The sequence below is a fragment of the Pseudopipra pipra genome, chromosome 8 (genome assembly GCF_036250125.1).
Source record: "Pseudopipra pipra isolate bDixPip1 chromosome 8, bDixPip1.hap1, whole genome shotgun sequence".
Classification (NCBI taxonomy): Eukaryota; Metazoa; Chordata; class Aves; order Passeriformes; family Pipridae; genus Pseudopipra; species Pseudopipra pipra.
This window is the reverse complement of record NC_087556.1, coordinates 35,283,251-35,301,891: the sequence shown is the minus strand read 5'-3', so window position 1 is coordinate 35,301,891 and position 18,641 is coordinate 35,283,251. Positions and strand designations below refer to the sequence as shown.

Sequence of the window (18,641 nt, the reverse complement as noted above, 5' to 3'; positions counted from 1 at the left end):
TTGTATCAGACAACTATTTGGATCTCTTCCAGAGTTTCATCTTTTCACTAGCTCTACATTCCCCATCCAGCAGTCTTAGCATGGGTAAAGCCTATAAATGTAAACTTGCAATAAACTAAAACACTCCTTTTAACATTTTTGCACATTTTTACTTCACAGAAGAACTGGATGATGGGCCAGAGATGCTGTAGGTAACCAAAGTGCATTAACGTGGATAGGAATGATGAGAAATCCAGAGGAACTACTCAGTGTCTGGGAGAAGAAAAATGGACTGTACTCCCAGGGAATATTCTTCTGATTGATTAACTGGAGCAGTACAAGGAGTTACAGGAGCTCAAGGGCTATAAAAATCTGCTCCAAAAAAGATGAAGCCAACACAGTCTGGCCTGTGGTTGGAGGAGATTTTCTATTTCAAAATGGCCTTTCACCTTTCCTGCAATAATAAAGAATTAACCTTTGATCCCATCCCTTAAGCATCTTTTTTCACTGCCTTAGAGCACACTATAAAACAGGGAGGAAAATCCTACCTATTCCAAGGTCAGTAGGCACGGTCAATTTTAATCTACATTATACATTTAAGTAACAGCACATAGAAAGCCTTTTTCCAGCCTGCCACTTGCAACACTGCCCTCCAACCCCTTACCACGCAGGTTAACCTGATGTAGGTGAATTAGACACCTTCAAGGTCCACTCAGCACGTTGGTGACACCTGTTTTAAGTGATGACACCATACTAAAGAGGTATTTTGAGTGCTTAATTAAAGCAAGGCAGGCAGAAGTCAGCTTGAATGGAGCAGAGCACTGAAAGACCTATTATGGTGTATGTTAACCTCAACAGGAAGGCAGCCCTCCACCAGAAAATATTCTTTGTGTGCTTCCTTTCTGCTTTTAGGAGGACAGAACTAAGAACAGTACCAGCCTCAGACAGATCTTTAGCTCCATATCTGCTCTTGGGATGGAGAAAAGCCCACTGTGTCCAAACCTCCTGCATCAATGCATGATTATATCCCCATTTTGACAACATATTTTTCCTTTGGCTGTGTTTAATCAGCTCTCAGTTAATGCTTTACAAGCATTTCTAAGCAGCAGAGCATTTAAAACAAACAAATCTTTGCTGGAATCTTTAAATGCCATGTGGCAAAATCAGCTGCAGAGCAGTGTGTAATTGTCTGTAATTGATTATGAAGGGTGTTTTCCTCCACTGATAATTCATACCATGTCCTGAAGCCTAGTTCTGGCAGTCAGGCTGTGAGATTTTAGCAGCCATGCAGTGATTTCCTATAACTGTCAGTCTTTGTGAAGGCTCTGCTATAAAAGTTAATCTGAAGTCATATGCATATATGTATATGTATAATTAGTAAGTGATGCTGGTAGCTGCTGATAGAAACAGTCCACCTGAGTGACCAGATCTAGGAAAATATAAGGCTAAATGCACTACACAGAACTGAGTAACCCTAATGTTAAGCACTGATGTTTAAAACACATGCACCACCCCTGCATGAAAAACTCTCCTTTTGAAACACCTCCACACAAAATAAAGTCCTATGAGTACTACCAGGCAAGACAATGGCTTCCATATAGAGAAAACCAAGGATAAAGAAAAAATAAAATAGGTATTAGGGTAAATAATTGTGTATTAATCTTTGTATTTCACAGTCTATTCCTTTAAATAAATGATATTTTCACAGCTCAATCCCAGGAGAAACACTACATGACTCTCTCCTTTTCCCTGATTACTTTTCTTCTTTCCAGATTCCAGCTGCCATTATTATTTTGAATTATCTATTATCATATTGAATTACCTATTTTGCTGGGTGAGCTCAAGTCTTACTTTAAACCAATCAGCCTTTGTTCATCACAATTATGCTCATTGTATCTTTATGAAGGATTAGACGCAACAACAACTTTAGACATAAATTAATGGGAATGTATTTTAAATACTAAGCATAAAAAGATCACTGCTCTCTATTTAAGAAACATACTTGAGGGGGTCCAAATTTGACAGATTGCCTGTGGTAGCCCTAATAAAACACTCTACTGATGACAAACACTTGACTTTGACTGGGCAAGTCACAAGGGATGGGACTGTCTTTTTGCCTGTTTCAAGTATAATTTATTTGTTAAAAGAAAGCTCTATAAAGTAAAAGTATATCCTATTGAAGGCTACAATTTACCTTTTGGTTCACTGAACCTGTCACTTAAAGCCTGTATTGCAAATCAGCCTGTGAGGTTCAATCCTACAAACACCTCACAAGCTGGTACCTCCCTGCAGGCCACGGCCAACACCAACAGGGCATTGCAGCTCCCTGCTTGCATGGAAAGAAAAGCTGCTGCTTGCTGGATTTCCCACTAAAAGCCTGAAAACCAAGCAGCAGATCCTGGTGAGGCTGAGGATTGCAGGGGGAGGGAACTGATAATTCCTGACTTCATCAGGACCCTTCCTGTGAAGGCGAAAAGAGTCGCTTTTTTGGCAAGGGAAAAACACGCCTGCGTGTGGGGAATGATGAAATCCTGTAGTGGCTCAGACTAAAGAGTGTAGGGGAATCCAGGCCTGCAAACCAAACCACATGTAGCTCAGCAAGACTCTTCTCCTGCTCAGACAGGATGGCATCAGAGCCGTGCAAATGCCTCCTGGTGAACCAGGATTATTTTCATACCCGTATCCTTAGGGAGCCTGACCCAGCAGCAGAGAGCTTTGAAAACAATATCAAGAATTTCCCAATCCATGGCCTCATTTCTCTGGAATTCCAACAAATCCCATCACCCAGCCCTGGATCTCTGGCCCATTTTCACAGTCTACCTGCCACGAGCATCTTCCCTGCTCACTCTCACCCATCCTCCCAACTCAGCCACTTTCTCTATTCCTCCCACACACAGCACAGAGGCAAGGGAGAACCTTCTGGGATCAACAGATAAATAAAGGTTCAGTGACAAAACCCCACCAGGCTTTAAATACAACTCTCTGAAATACAAATAAACTGAAACAACAAAGTAAACTTGGTGGTACAACAAAGCAGAGTTGAATAATCCAGAAACACACACACCCAGCAAATAAAACAGGGATTATTTTTCAATTCCTCATTTCTGGCAACAATTCTGAAATCCAAAACCAGCTTTAAGAGATGCAGAAACTAAACAACTACTGCAGCCTCAGGACCAAGGAGATGCTAACTAAAATTTTAGGAATCTTCAGTTCTGACAAGCAAGTCTTCAGTGACTGTTTGTCTCGTCCTGCCTCTGCAACCTGACCAGTGAAATCATCAAACCAGAAACAGGGATTGCTCGTAACACAGCAATGAGAAGCTCCTGTTAACAAAACAGCACTAGGAATAATTGAGAGTAAAACCCAGTGTGACAAACACGTTGCAAGACAGTTTGGGTTTTTTTCCCCTCTGTGAAAACAATAGCTTTGGAGAAGGTCCATATTGCATCATTTAATGATAAATAGCTGAAGTGAGGGCAGTGGTTGGCACTGCTGTCACATGAAGTGAAATAACACTGCCCCCTGAGGAACCATTTCCCACTGACACAACTGAGCTCACACCAAAACTGAGGTATTTTTTATGCCCTCAACTTATCTCTGAGTCATCATGATGCTTTTATATTCAGGCAGAAATCTAATAAATGTCTTCTATCTGAGCAGCTGATATGGATCTCTCTCTCTCTGGCTAAATACACAACATTTGAAAAGCCTCCTTTGTCCAGAAAGATACACAGATTTCTAGCCAGAGATGTGTGAATTGAGCTGAGGGTTTCTCATCACTCCTTTTGATACAGAGTCAAAAGTCCCTCTCGATCCTAGTGATATTCAAGCAAATGAGTACAATCATGAAATCAAAAAAAAAAAAAACAAAAACAAACAAACCACCAAAAAAACAAACAAGCCAAACCAAAACCCCCAAAGTGGCCAAGAAAGTCAGAAAAAAAAAATAAGAATTAACACTTTTGCTCATAAAAGAAACCAAATATTTTTCAGATTGGACGAAGTTCATGTCCTCCACTTTAAGATTTTGTAAAATACTGCATTCAGAGGAAGAAGGCTAAAGCATTACTACTCCCTGGTATTTTTAACCAAGGAGATTCAGGAACCATGAAACATGGGTTCAGTAAAAAGCAATACTGTTCAAAACCTCCCACTCTGTGTGCCCGTGCATCTAATTTCAAACACTTACCCACACTGAAGAAGGATTTTTAAGGTACATGATAATGACAAATAGTCTGGACAGGCTGCAAAAACAATCTGCAGAAATTCTGCACCACTTATTCATGGTGCTGACAGACCCAAACTGAGCCTTCATCTCCAAACCCCAAGACCAGAGCCTGGACCCAACCCTTCTAAGATGGTCCCTATTTTGGATTATAAGGTGAACCACAGCCTCAGATACCAACATCCCCCAGTCTTGCAGGGCTGAAACCTGAGGGAGGATTTACTGGGTGCAGAGGTCTGTTCTTGAAGATCTACTGCATGAAAAATCAAAACCTATTAATCTCCAGCTTCTAAAAAACCCAAGTCTTTCAGGAGAGGATAGCATGTGGGAATGGAGGCTGTTTTTTCCTGTGATAAAGCCAAAGTCCTGTTACTCCTTCAGCTGGTTTGTTGCCCGTGGTGTTGCCCTCTCCAGAAATGCTCGTTGCCAGCCACAAACAATCACAAAACATATTTCATGCAATGATGTTGTGCACCTCTTAAATCTGACATTTGCTTTTTGTTCCTTGCTCAAAAGCATCAACATCTTAATCAAACTGTCCAAGATCTGATATAGTATCTCCCCTATTTTTACTTTACTGTAGTCTTTTTTCTATTTTGGGGTGTTATCTGGATGCTTAGCTATAAAATTCCCTCCCCTCGGTCTTCAAAATCCTTCCTGAAAAGTACCTTCTGTGTCTGGTACCTAGTTACCACAATAATAATCACCTTAGAAACATTATAAATACACAATTAAACAGGATTATGTTCCAAAGTCCATTAAGTCAGTAAAATTTTTTCCACGGACTTCAATGAGCTGTGGGATCGGGCCATAAAATATTTTAAATATATTTTTTCCATCTCTAGGTTGTTAACACAGAATCTACTCCATTTTTCACATTTCTCCCTGCCCTGATTTCCTCGCCTTGAAAGACAACCACCGAGCTGAGGATGCACTTCCCACCCCCATCTCAATTTGGTACATAACACTCGTTGCATTCCCCTTCCCAAAGCTCTCAGGAGGAGGATGTGCTGGCTGAGTTGTTTGGTAAAAAGTTTTTTAAACTCTTTATCTACTTTCTGTTACCTGTCTGCGCAGAGGGATTCGCTTGGTCAGCTTGTGGACAGCGGGCTGGCTGCTGAAATCCGGCTTCTTGGTGGTGTTCCTCATGCGGCACACGACGACTGTCAGCACCATGCAGGCAATTAAGAAGACCCCTATGCAGTAAATTGCTATTTCCAGGTAGTCTGGAGACGTTGGGTATTCCTTTTCCTTCTCAGGAGCTGCATTGGAAGTTTTTAGGAGGGAACAATCATGCCACAGGGTTAGCACACGGCACAGGCATCGTCGCACGTGGAACGAGTTGAAATGGTAAGACATAATCAGTTCCTGCAGTGACTGTGTGACATTCAGGATACTGTTAAATGTTTAGGCCATCTTGCAATCTGAGAGTAATTTCTCTTCCTAGATCACTGCTTTGACTTCTCAGTTTGCCACTGAGTGTGAAATTGTGTGTCTATGTATACACACATAGACATATACATGTGTCTGCCTACACATATACATTGAAATATTGCATGATCAAGCATAATTTTAGGGGGTGGAAAAAACTGTTCAAACTGGGTTCAGCTTCATTTTGCTACTGGAGTCAAACTTCTAAAGCACTATAATTCTTTTGAACCACACAAAAACATAACTAAAGTTAAAACATTGAATTAGCTAGACTAAAAGAAAAGTGTCTAAATTCGCAAATAGACGTTTCTGCTTGAGTCTGCATTGCTTGTTTAACCAAAATTTTCAGTAGCATCTCAAAATACAGAGGGAAGAGAGGATGACTCAGTCCCTCATCATGTCTATACATTCAGGGGTTTCAAAAGGGTTTCAGGACCTGGCTGTCCAGCTGCTTAACCTGTTGCACTTCATGTTGGATGCCCAGCTTCCTTGAGCTCCTTTGAGGAGCCCAGTGCTGGATTAAAAAATCATAATTCAAGTGAAAAATGAACAGCAATATGTTAATTAATCAGTCCTCTTTTGTGAGGACTGTGTATTTCAAGTAACCTCATCAGTGGTTACTGGTCTATGAGATTAGATTTTAGTGGGAGTGGTTTCACCATAGCTGTTACTCTGATTGAAACCACTCTGAAATTATCTCCAAGACAGTTATATGTGCAAACACTGTCCCTAAACCCTTATCTGGGATTCAACCCCCGGATAAACAGCATTCCACAGCAATCAGTGGTCACTCCACAAGCAATGCACGTTCAAGCCGAAATCTTCTTGTGCCTTTCTAGGCTTATAAAAATACTTTGGTCAAGAAAATTGGTTAAAAAAAAAAAAATGCTGTTCAAGCACTTGCAAAATGCAAACACTGCTAGCAGAAGCAAGCTCTACACAAACACTGCTCTGCCTGCTTGGTAACAGACCACACAGGCTTGGTGTTCACTTAACAGTGGGATGGAATCAAGCTGCATTGTTGAATGTATTTTAATAAAGGGTAAGAAATTATCTGCAGAAAGTGGGACTGTTTAACTCCCATACAATGAACCTCAGCAATACACACATGCAGGTTTCGTACCTCTTACTTAGGATTAATTAATAAATTAATAAACAATTAATAAATGTTAAGCACAAGATGACCCAGCAAACCTCAGGTGGTTCATGTTTTTTCAAAGGAACTCCTGAAGCAGCTGCCAACAGTTATAAACGAGAAAATTTGACTAGTGTCAAAACCAGCTACAGTTACATCTTCTAACAGCTGATAACAATTTTCAGGCAACAAAGCACATTGATGTTTGTTTCTTTTAAGGACAGAAACATCATCAACACCAGAACAGCAAGACATGCTTTGCAGTAAAAGCAAATGACTACTTGTTTTCTTAGAGCATGCAATGTTTAAAGATGCACGGAGCCGATTCCCAAGATATGGAAGGCACTGCTTCTGTACGTGATCCGTTGGCACTGAAATCAGAACTTCCACATTTGCATGACAGGTAAAAGTGAATTTAAGTACACTGAATAGCTCAGGTATTTTAACGAACCAGTGGCCAAATTGTTCCAGACTTCATAACAAACTGAATTTCATCCTCTTGAAAAAGTTTACAATGATTTACGTGCTGATTTTCAGTTGTCTCACTGAAGTGCTGAGGAAATGCAGTTCCTTAGCATTTCTGATGAACATTTAACAGATTTTAAGAGTAAAAATATTTCAATAAGTGCAATAGCCACACGCCCCCCCCCCTTTTTGTTGTTAGGTTTTTGGAGTTCCAAATATACAATGAAACAATTAATTGGCTTGAGACAACCGTGTTTAAAAAACCAAAATCATTGTAAAAGTGCTTTTTTTTTGTTTGTTTTTTGAGACAGAAGCTGTGCTAATTCTGCAGCAATCAACAAGGGGAGAAAAAAAAAAAAAAAAAAAGAGGAAAAACCACAGAAAGAGAGCAGTGTATACCTGGCAGAACTGTCAACCATGCAGTGTGAAAGGATATCCCAATAGAATTACCCGCCAAGCATGTATACTCCCCAGCATCCTCAAAAGTTACATTCCGTATATAGAGAACCTCAATCTCTTTGTCCGTGGTGTTAACACCGGCAGCCTAAAAAAAAAACAAGAGGGAAGCAAGAGAAAAAAAAAGCTAGACACTGAGAGAATTGTTGTGGATAGGGAGATGTGGAGCCACGGGGCTTTGCACTTTGTAAAGGCAGAGGTGGAGAGATGCAAAGCTCCTTCCCCATCCACAGTCCCTCATCCAAAAGGCATTTACCAACAGGTCCCAGCTCACCTCAGAAAGTAATCAACACCCTTCACCAGACCTAAACTCACCACCTAGACATGCATGCAATCAAATGACATGGAAAAATTAACCCACAAAGCTTTTTTTTTTTTTTCCTTCTTTTTTAATAAAAGAAAGTTGAAAGAAAAACAAGGAGAAAACAAAGTAGGACAGAACGTGGGATCCTTCACATGTAGATACCTGTTTGAGAGGAAAGAATTTACTATAAAAACATACTCTAAAAGGACTTAAAAAAAAAAAAAAGGTGTGAATTCTGCTCCAAAAGACACAACTTAGTGTCTGTTTTAAGCACTGTATGATCCTTTTATCAACCAATGCACTACATTTTTGTGTAGCAACTACTACTGTGCGTTGTGCAGTGTTGCCAGATGTCATTTTAATCTCAAGTCTGGTAATATTTGCTAATATTTGGCAATATTTGCTCAGAAGCACAGTGGAAGGTATCTCGTGTTCAAAAACAATCAGTTGTGCCTCTCACAGGTGAGAGGAAAAACAGACTCAAAAAGCTCGAGAACCATGAGATGGAAATGAAATACGTTTTTCTACGTACTAAAGCTTTAAAAAAAAATATGCATGTTTTCGTTTTTTTTCTAGTCATCTTTCAAATTTGCTAAATCTCTGTCTTGACAAGTCACTGTGCAGCAAACCAAGGATCAGTGATTATCCAAACTCATACAAGTGGTGTAAATCTTAGACCTGGAACTTCCCAGCTGTCCCAGATGGGCACACCAGGGCACCAGCACCAAGGCCTCTGTGATGGAGATTCAGAGAAATTAATCTTTGCTGCCTTTTGTCTCTTGTTCCGTTCAAAAATGCTACTTTGAAATAAATGATGAAGGAATAAATACCCTTTTACCAGACCATTTTGAAGCAAATTTAGTTGTGAGCTGTAGTCACACGGTTGCCAGTCTTTATTATTACTGCTGAGTAACCACCAGTTAGTAAGAGGTGAGTAACAACTAGAAACTCCTCCCAGCCCTGCAGAGTCACAGGTGAGGTGGGAAACTGTGACTAAACTGACCTGACTTGTGCTTTAGTGGGTACATATATGAACATTTAAAATAAATAAATAAATAAATAAATGTACACCTATGTGTGTATATGTATAAATAAATGTACACTAATTAGGTTGTAATTCCATTATTCAATGTGAGCCCTACGTATGAACTGCGAGGTATGCAGAATTAACACCAAAACTGGACATAAACACACAAACACAAAGACACCAAAGAGAGAATAAAGATCAGCATCAGAAACCAGTGCTTCTGGTACACACAGAATATTGTGGGAATTTTTCCATGGCTGCTGGTGTAACACCAGTTGCATCACCGAAGGAGGATTACACATATACCACAAGGCCAGAGAGTATCCTACAAGCTGCCTGCAGTCTCCCAAAGCACCATTTTTTCCAGCTTCTACATCCAGCTTGCTTTAAAAAACATTGTTACCTTGTACACTTGGCAGAACAGAGAGCCAGGCAGACTGGTTGGCCTCCCCTATATAATTGGAGACCTTACAAATATATTCTCCAGCGTCCGCCTCTGTCACATTGTACAGTGTCAGCACTTCAGCATTGGAACTATTTATCCCCGAGTGCTAGAATAGACCAATAACACAGGAGAACAATGTCACTGCTGCCCAAAACCCACACCAACCTGTCTATGGTCCCACCACCAACACGTCACAAGAACAAGGCTTCCACTTCAGACAGGGATCAGCGGCAAAACATTGGAAGTTTAGGGTTTACTGAGGTTTTTTTTGTTTGAGTCTTTTTACGTCCAAAGCATCACGTGAAAAGTTAGAAAACAGAAGCGTGGGGGGGAAAAAAAAGCACCTGGGCAGGTACACTGGCTGTTGTGGAGCAAGAAGGTGCAGAACTGGCTGTCCTATCTGCCAGCACACTGAGCTTTGGCAATGCCAGCTCGGAAAACTTCAGGGTTTCCTTGGTCAGGTTTGCTCAAAATGCCTGCTGGCAGCAATGACACTACTGATACACCAGTAAAAAAACCAGACATCTCTGCAGGCTCAGCATCCAGACGACCCAACACTGCCAACAAGCTTTTGGCAGCAGGTGCCACGTTACTTTGAAATAAAGGGGTTGAAGAAATACGAAAGAAATGGAGTAGATTGTCCCAGTATGTTTTGGATGCTTTCTACCCACACAGAAATATCAATGATGTTCTTTAAGAGGGTTTTTAACTTTTTTTCTGAATAACTCACGCCTGAAACATTCAGAGGTGAAGGAAGTTTTACGGAAGTAAAAAAGAACACAATAAGCTGCACAATTAGCATTTAGCCAACCAAATGATATTGTTTCATACGTAACACAAAGGCTTCCATTTTCCAAAAAAAAAAGTTCAGAACTCAAAATTCCTTTAAAGAAGGGCACCTGCAAAGCCTCACCTTTAAAACCTGAAGGTAGGGCAGTCCATCCGGCCCGTATTTACTGCCATTCCTCTCCACATGTTTTATCCACTGGATGTGGGGCTGAGCATCGCTGTAGACTTTGCAGACAAACTCCACGTCCCCTCCGACGACGGCGGAGGCGTTTGCTGGGAGCCCGGCCTGGAGGATGGGCCGGTGCGGGGAACGCTCTGCAAGAAACAGAGAGAGAGAGAGAGAAATAAAGATGCATAAATAAGTGGAGCTGCCAAGAAAACTGTAAGTGAACTCGAGCCAAAAAGCCCTGTAAGCCTGTTGGCTGACTCCTCCGAAGTAACACTGCAGCCAAAACGTATAACAAGAACTGCAGTTCAAAGGAGATGATGACTCGAGAGCTACACTTGTAATTTAAAGAACAGCCATCTGGGGGGAGGGGAGAACCCATGCTTAAAAACTTTACACATTTTCCATAGTTTCAACTCAGCAATAATTAAGTAAAAGATCTCCTTTTTTTTTTTTAAATGCTGTTGTAGTAATCACCTCTGAGTTCTAAAACTTTCTGATTCGACTAAATCTTCGCGAATTAAGAAGAAATATTATAGATTAATTTTAGAAACTGATTGTTGTGCTAAAACAAACCAAAGGGAATTTCCCAGAACTAGCAGCAGAAGCCTGAAACTCCTTGTGCAGGATGCACTTACCAGGCAGCTCAACCTTCTAAAATACTCTGACCAGTTCCATCACCATCACTGCCCTCTGCTTTACCCAGACACAGCAGCAGAAACACTAGTTCTTATTCTGAGCAAGACACAGGGAAATACAGAACTCCCCAGAAAACTGCAGCGTATTTCATGTGAGCCAATACAGCTTTTAATCTATGCACTTGTAGAAGCATTTATCAAATATTTTTGGTCAAGTTCACATTACTGGATATACTGATTGCTCCCTGGACCATCTGGGTGCCCAGAGAGCCACTGCAGCCAGCATTCCCAGCCCAGTTTTGTGGATGTGATATACACAGCCTTTGGGGAAAGCACTGATGGGACCTTGTCCTCAGCTCTGGCACAGAGGCAACTTCCCATCACCCTCACTAAGCCTGGTCTAACAGTCACCAACATCTGGGCAGTGGGCAGCACATGAGCCAGCTCCCCAGCCTCCAGGGCCACCAACAGCCCTTCTCTGCTGGACGAGGCAAGTGGGGCAAAGCATAAAAACTTTCTCTTAGTGAGATGCCTGAAAGAAAGGTCCTCAAAGTGACAGCTCTGCTTAAGCAAACTGCTCTGTTACCCAGCGAGCAGGAGGGACAATGCCACCCTGCCCAGAAAGCCTTCAGACAGGTGAGGTTCCATCAGCCTCGCTGGGAACTCACCACCTTCTTCAGGTAAACTTAATTCTGTCCATTTCTTTTTATAAAAATGCAAAGTTAACACTGACCTACACATACTTTCAGTCTCTTACGAGGAGCAGCTGAGGGAGCTGGGGTTGTTTAGCCTGGAGAAAAAGAGGCTCAGGGGGGCCTTTTCACTCTCTGCAATTCCCTGAAAAGAGGGTGTAGCCAGGTGGGGGTCAGTCTCTTCTCCCAGGTAACAAGTGACAGAACAAAAAGACATGGTCTCAGGTTGTGCCAGGGAAAGTTTAGATGGGACATTAGGGAAGATTTCCTCACCAAAAGGGTTGTCAAGCATTGCAATGCCCAGAGAGGGCATTTAGAAGTCGTGTAGATGTGACACCTGGGGACTGGATTAATGGCTGTACTCCATCACCCTGGAGTGTTTTTCCAACCTAAAGGATTCTACGAATTAGAAGTGAAATGCTCACTGCCCAGCCTCAGCTCTCCGTTCTCCCCTGCTCCAGGAATCCTTTCAAAGATAAGTAAAAAATAGCAGACCTGAATGTTTATTTTTGGAGGCTATACACTGTGAGAGCTTTGACGTTACGAGCCAAATCAGCTGAATTTCAAATCAAGCGTTCCTTCTTAAACATACTAGTTTCCAATAAATTGTTTCACAAGCAAACATTGTGAGCATAATAGCAAATAATGATGCCCATTGAACAATGGGATCTTTTATACAGTCCAATATATTTGGCATGCAGCAAACATCTACTGGGAATTTATTCACTGAGGCTATGCTGGCAGCACACCACAAAGCAGCACTCTTACTTTACTTGTGGCAAAAGTGCATTTGTGTTGCAAGTTACTAAATTATTCCATGGCTATGTGTGTCATTTGCAAAGATCTAGGAACAGTTTCACATTTTTTAATTCGTAAATTACAGTAGAACATATAAATTAGTATTTTACAGTTCTGGAGAGAACTTTTAGTTTCTCACCTTATGCTAAATAAGCTCTAATTCCATCTCCCTCATTCCTTCATTTGGGTACAAAAACAGCAAGCAAAAATCTCTCTTTAATAGAAACCTTACACCATCTTCCAAAACTTATTACAGCTGCCCTCGGTATAAAATGAAACCTTAGAGAATGTTATTTAAAATGTTTTTTAGAAGTCAGTAGGCCTCATGTTTCATTTCTCCACATCAGGGTTTGATTTCCTTTGTGACCTTATTCTCTGCCCTTAAACAAACCAGAGAATGAGGCCTGAAACATCTTGGAAAAGTTCCTACTATGCCAGCATCAACACACCAAATGTGTTTAGTTTATCCTGATAGCCATCAATGATTTAATCCTTTATTGATGACTGTCAAACATTTCCTCTACCAAAAAAGAGGAGGCAAAGCCGAGAAGTAAAAGCAGAGTTCTTACATTCTTAGTCTCAAATTCCTTTTGAAAAAATTGAAGTGTGTGCATATGTATAGGTGTGTATGTATGGACGCTTGTAGAATTTCTTCTCTAAGGGTAAATGTGTTAAAAATAAACTTTGTTTGCCCTCCAACACATGGAGCAATGATTAATGTTCATCAGCTCTCCCACTTCGGCAAAGGGGAATATTCCTGTGCCCACACAGGAGAACATCATCATCATCATCATGTAAATACAGCAGGGCTTCAGGACAAACCTGGAGTCCAAGGACCACAGGAAATAAACTTGGTATTGTGGAAAATAACTAAATATGAAGAAACTTCCACTAATTACCAATTACCAGGTTTAATTCTGTACAGTATCATAGCTTGGAAATAGTAATTTCAGGATGTTGTTCTGTCTTGCCTACTTCTCTGCAAACCCACACAAATCTAAGGACTTTGCTAAGCACAGGTACTGTCAAAGCCATACTCATAAATCTCACATCACTATTTAGCATTTAAAATACAAGCTGTACATTTGTAAGCAGATCTCATCACTCAAACAGCTAGTTACACTAATATTAGATGGAAACAGCATGTTCTTTTTTACTAAAGACTAGCAAAGGAAGTTGAAGTTCTCTTCAAAAAAATCTTAAAGGTTGGTAAAACTAATTTTATCATTACCTAATAATTACAACCAGGATCATCACTAAAATATAGTGACCATATACATCTCTAGTTATTTAACTCAAACAATATTTTTATACAAAACAAGTCGGCAACCAATGTCATAGCTCTGTAGCCTTAGTGATTTCAATATTCCCCTTGTTCATTAATATTGAAGAACCACTTCAAGAAATAAATCCTTGCTTCCTGAACACTGAAATTTCAGTGTTCTAGTCTCACATTACAAAACCAAGTCAGAAAATCCCCCCCAGCATGCTTAATGCTGGATCCCACCTTAAGAGACAAACACCAGCTTGCTTTCTCTCCCCCTTGCAGCTCAGATACAAAACCAACATCATCCCCATTCGAGGAATCAATTATTTACAAAAGGCAGAATGGAAATGATTGCTCATGTGAGGAGTATCACATTCAAGGCTACAAGCACCTAAATTTTACACCACCATAAAAGTGCCCAGGGCTTGAGCATTTCTGCTCACTTATCTACAGACAAACAGACTCGCTATCTGAGGAGGCAACAGGACAAAGAGACCTTGCCCAAAGGCTTAGAGGAAACTGTCATTTAGCCTGTTAATGTTAAAACTTCAGAATACTTTCCTCCAAGAGATAAATACAGAGAATCTAGGAAAGCTGGAAAACTCCAAGTTTCCAAAGAAACTGGCACGATAGAAGGAGCTGCCCGGGAAGTTTCCAGCTCTGCAGGACACACAGAGATGGTGGGAGCCTGTCCTGCCATAGATGATGGAGGCAGAAGTGACTGGGAATGACTACTGTAGTCTACACACTTAGCAAGGAGTGTTGAGAACTGGCTGCTGGAGAAACTGAAGCCCCCAAACAGATGATTCCTACAAAAGGGCATCATCTCTCTCCCATCCTTGGCTTTATCTCCTGCAATTTTTTTTCCTGACCAGCTGCAGCCAACACAGAGGGGAAACCAGAGAGGAGAGAAACAGGAAAAAGTCGTGATGCAGCCATACGGGGTGAAGACTCTGGGGTATGGAGGTGGGTCACAGGGCCCAAACCCCACGTTTCACAGCCAAGAGAGACCAGAAGACACGATCCCACCACCCCAGTCCTAGCACAGGATGGAATGACTGCAGGAAGAGAGGCTGCTCGCCAAGCACACCCCCGGAGGGAAGATGCAGGGCAGGGTTTGCTGCTGTCAGAGGCCCAAGTGGAGTGTATTGTGACTGAAAGAGTGGCTCTGCTGCGACTGGAGTGCCTTGGCAGGGAGAGGAGACAATAACCCCGGAAGGGGTGAGCTCCGGGACCCTCGCGAGGCCAAGTCTCCTTAGCAACCTGGCTGTGCCAGGGGCTGAGAAGAGCTCCAGGAATTGTCTATCCAAGCCTCCTTCTCACCCTAGCACAGACAGTTCAGGACCTTTCACGGGAGCTAAAAGCCAGAACCAAAGCCCATTGAAGTCAGGGGGAACACTCACATGGAATTCAATGGGCTTTGCATAAGGCATCCAATTCATTTAAAAAAAAATGAAAACTACTCTTATTTTCTCCTTTTGAATGTGCTTGTTTCCTCTCCTTGCAAATGTGTGATTCAAGTGCAGGCTAGGAAAATAAAAGCTGAATAGCAAATGCAAGACCAAGCACAAGTTCTGGGGACAACAGAGACATCCTTAGCTAAGGAGGGGGAGAGAGGGAGAAAAAGGTTACCTAATTCTTTTCCACAATTTTTAACTAGACACATTTATCAGAGTCTTTAATACCAGTTTTGAAATGTTACTGACTTCTAAGGACTCATCTTGATGGCTGCCACTGAGAAGCTACACAGGGATCCCTCAAACGATGACAATCAATAGCCTCTGGTAGAGTTTCTGGGTATTCAGTCATCACTGAATGAAAAATGCAGTGGTCCCAGCTGTTTCTCTATTAAATGAAAACACAGACCTGCCATGCCCTCTTCTTCACTTGCCCTGGTCAGCACAGCACCTTCAGCTCTAGTTGCTTATTTTGTCCAATTCCAAACGGGGGAAGTTTTCAGCAGCAGCCTGGACCCTATTTGGTGGAAACACTTTCCACTCCCGACCACCTTCCTTTGGATCCTGCAACATCTGCTGCTGTGGAAGATGCTAAATATTCTGTAAATTATGGGTCTCAAAAGCATCCTACAGCATTTTAGGCCAGATTGTAATCACAGTCTCTTGCATTGGCTTTGGCTTAGCCAAAAAACTAAGCTTGACTGAACTTGTAAGATTGACTCTTCAGCCTTAAAAAAAAAATAACCACAGCCCTTTCATCATATGCTTGGACTGAAATATTCCTCTCCTGTGTTCCACCTTCACTGCTGATGGAAGAACATGTCAATATATGGCTCTGTCCCCAGATTAACTGCAGGTATCCTCTTTTATCCCACAACATCTGGGAATTCCCTTGGGAGATATTTTAGGGATGTACACGGTGAGCCCCTGACACCTCATGCCACCCAACTGACCCACGGACCTCATGGAGTGGGAAGCCAGTGCTGTCACCCATCTCTGGGACACCCAGAGTCCCCTCCCCGTGCTCTCTTCCAAAATGTATCCATGGGATTACTAAAACTGCTCCAACAAAAAGTGCAGTTCTACAGTAACTTTTCAGGTGATTTAACCTGGAGGTGACATGAAGGTGAAAAGGTATAGCTAAGCTTCCCACAGGACCAGTGCACCTCAAAGCTGAAATATCACTTCTTCTCAGAAGAAATGACACTAATGACCATTTCAGTCACTGTGCTCCCTTTCTGGCATCCCTTATGAGACTGTACATGTATATACTATTATTGCTGGCTCTGATGATGATTTTGGTGGTGTGGACACCTACTGCTGGATGAGAGCACTTAATAAAGCCACAGGTCCAGCCACAGGATATCAGTCCCTGATCACTAACTATTTGGGCTAAATATCAACTATTAAAAGAAAAGATTATCAGGTTATCAATCTCTCACTGTTCAGTGAGTGAAGACCTCCAGGTTTCTATCCTGTGCTAGCTGACAGCAAAGGAACCAGTTTGCAAGGAGAAACACAAGTACCACCATCTTTCACGAAAGATCCCATCTACACGAGCTGCAAATCAGTTCACAAGCACTCAGAAGCTGGATTAATTATTGCTCTCTGAATTAGAGAGCTTCTTCTGAGGTGAGTTCCAGGAACAACTCCACGAGGAGTTGCATGAGGAACTGCAACTCAGGTTTCTCTATAAATCCAGCATTATCCAAGTTCACACAAAGGACCCAATTTGAAACTACACTTGCTCTCCATACCCCTAGGTGGAGTGGCATAGGAGGGGTCTAACCAAACATGTGTCAGTCCCCACAGGAATTTCCTCCTTCGAGGTAGCTCTGTACACACGGGCCAAGCTAAACCTTCGCTTCCTCTCCCCAGCACAAAGCCATTGCTTATGGGGGCCTGTGCTCTATGAAATGCTGGAAGCAAAACACTCCTAACTCCACTCTTTTGCTCCATGGTGTGGAGGAGTAAGGCTGAGTGCTGGCTGCTCTTTCAAAAAATCAGAAACAACCAAGCAGGTGTAGGCAAAACACCTCTGCTAATTAATGTCATACGCTAGATACACCCGAGCCAGGAGCTGAGCAGCTTCCACCAGCTGCACGTCAGTTTGGGTTTCTTTCTGTATAACATGAAGCACTGCATGTTGTTTATGGCCAATTCAGAAGTGCTGCTGAACTGTCATGTTCTATTTATAAGTACATAGATACACACCCCTCAAATCATTGCCTCCTAGGTAATTTATACACGATGAGGTAGCGCCCGCAGCAAGTTAGGGACAGTGCTCTCTTCCTAAACCCTGCAAAATCACAAGATGCTGTAAGGTTAGAAGGAATAATGTGTCACTGTCATAAAACACTAAGAGATAAAGACCATCGCTGGCAAGAACACTTGATAAAGAACAGGGGCCTCTCAGGCAGACTAACAGAATAGCTTATGGATCAGACCAGCATAACCACCACGGATGATATCACGCCTTACAAATTTTGGCATCTTTTACCAGTGGGCATTAGCCAACAAATGTCCATGCTGCTCAGTGTTCCAGTACAGCAGGAGTCTCCATGTATAGCATTTCCTATTGGCTCAACACTACTTGAAGAAGCCACCTCAGTGGCCAAGAGCTCAAAGGGATATCGCTGCAGCTGGAGCTCCTGGCCCTCTCAAGTGAACCTGGCACAGGGATCTGTTCCTGCAGATGGGAGTGAGGGGCCAGCCTCCATAACCACTTTCTAAACTCCCTTTGTCCTCTAATTTAGAAGCCTCATATAAACTTGAGGCATTTCTTTCTGCTGCTGTGTCACACACTCCATCATTGCTAACAACTGGGCTCCAACACCCAGCTCTGCTCTGGTCTGTGGACAGTACCCAGACAGCAGGGAACCAGACTCCATATATTCCCTGATGTCACTGAATACTTTCTCAAGAAATTGAGAACATTGCAACACTGACTATTTAAGAATTTTAATGCTAAAGATTAGAATTTTGTCCCATACATCAGAAGCAGACCCATTTGCTACCCCGTAGTAAAATCTCTGCTGCCCCATCCAACCTCCTCGTGATACCCAAACCCTCCTACTCACCAAGGCCAGCCAAGTAAAAGGCAGCGCCTTTTTAAAATCTTCACAGAAATTAATCAGGCATATTCAAACTCTATGTCCTTGGCTTCACCACCCTCACCTCCAATTTTAAGTAATGGCACTGTTTCTCAAGCAGGCACAGCTCCCACTGATGTTATCCCATCTGTCTCCTTGGATAGCTCTACAGCACACCTTCAGCTCACTGTCCTATGTGCATTTTAGCTAAAAATCCATCTTTGCACACCTTTACAGCAGAAGTGCATCTGCACACCTCTTTCCCATATGGC

At 42.1% G+C, this 18,641-nt stretch overlaps 1 protein-coding gene across 7 annotated transcripts in view; it reads right to left on the bottom strand.

The window, feature by feature from the left end:
* FGFR2 (fibroblast growth factor receptor 2) overlaps window positions 1–18,641 on the bottom strand; it is an 82,784-nt gene that overhangs the window by 20,447 nt on the left and 43,696 nt on the right. For 4 of the 7 annotated variants that reach the window (XM_064663635.1, XM_064663633.1, XM_064663636.1 and 1 more), the window contains 3 exons: window positions 10,384–10,574; window positions 9,429–9,576; window positions 5,273–5,469 (listed from right to left, as the gene is read on the bottom strand). In XM_064663635.1, the coding sequence (XP_064519705.1) occupies window positions 5,273–5,469; window positions 9,429–9,576; window positions 10,384–10,574 (536 nt within the window). Of the gene's footprint in view, window positions 1–5,272; window positions 5,470–7,637; window positions 7,783–9,428; window positions 9,577–10,383; window positions 10,575–18,641 lie in introns of all 7 variants that reach the window. The other 3 variants (XM_064663634.1, XM_064663637.1, XM_064663639.1) reach the window with 1 other exon arrangement.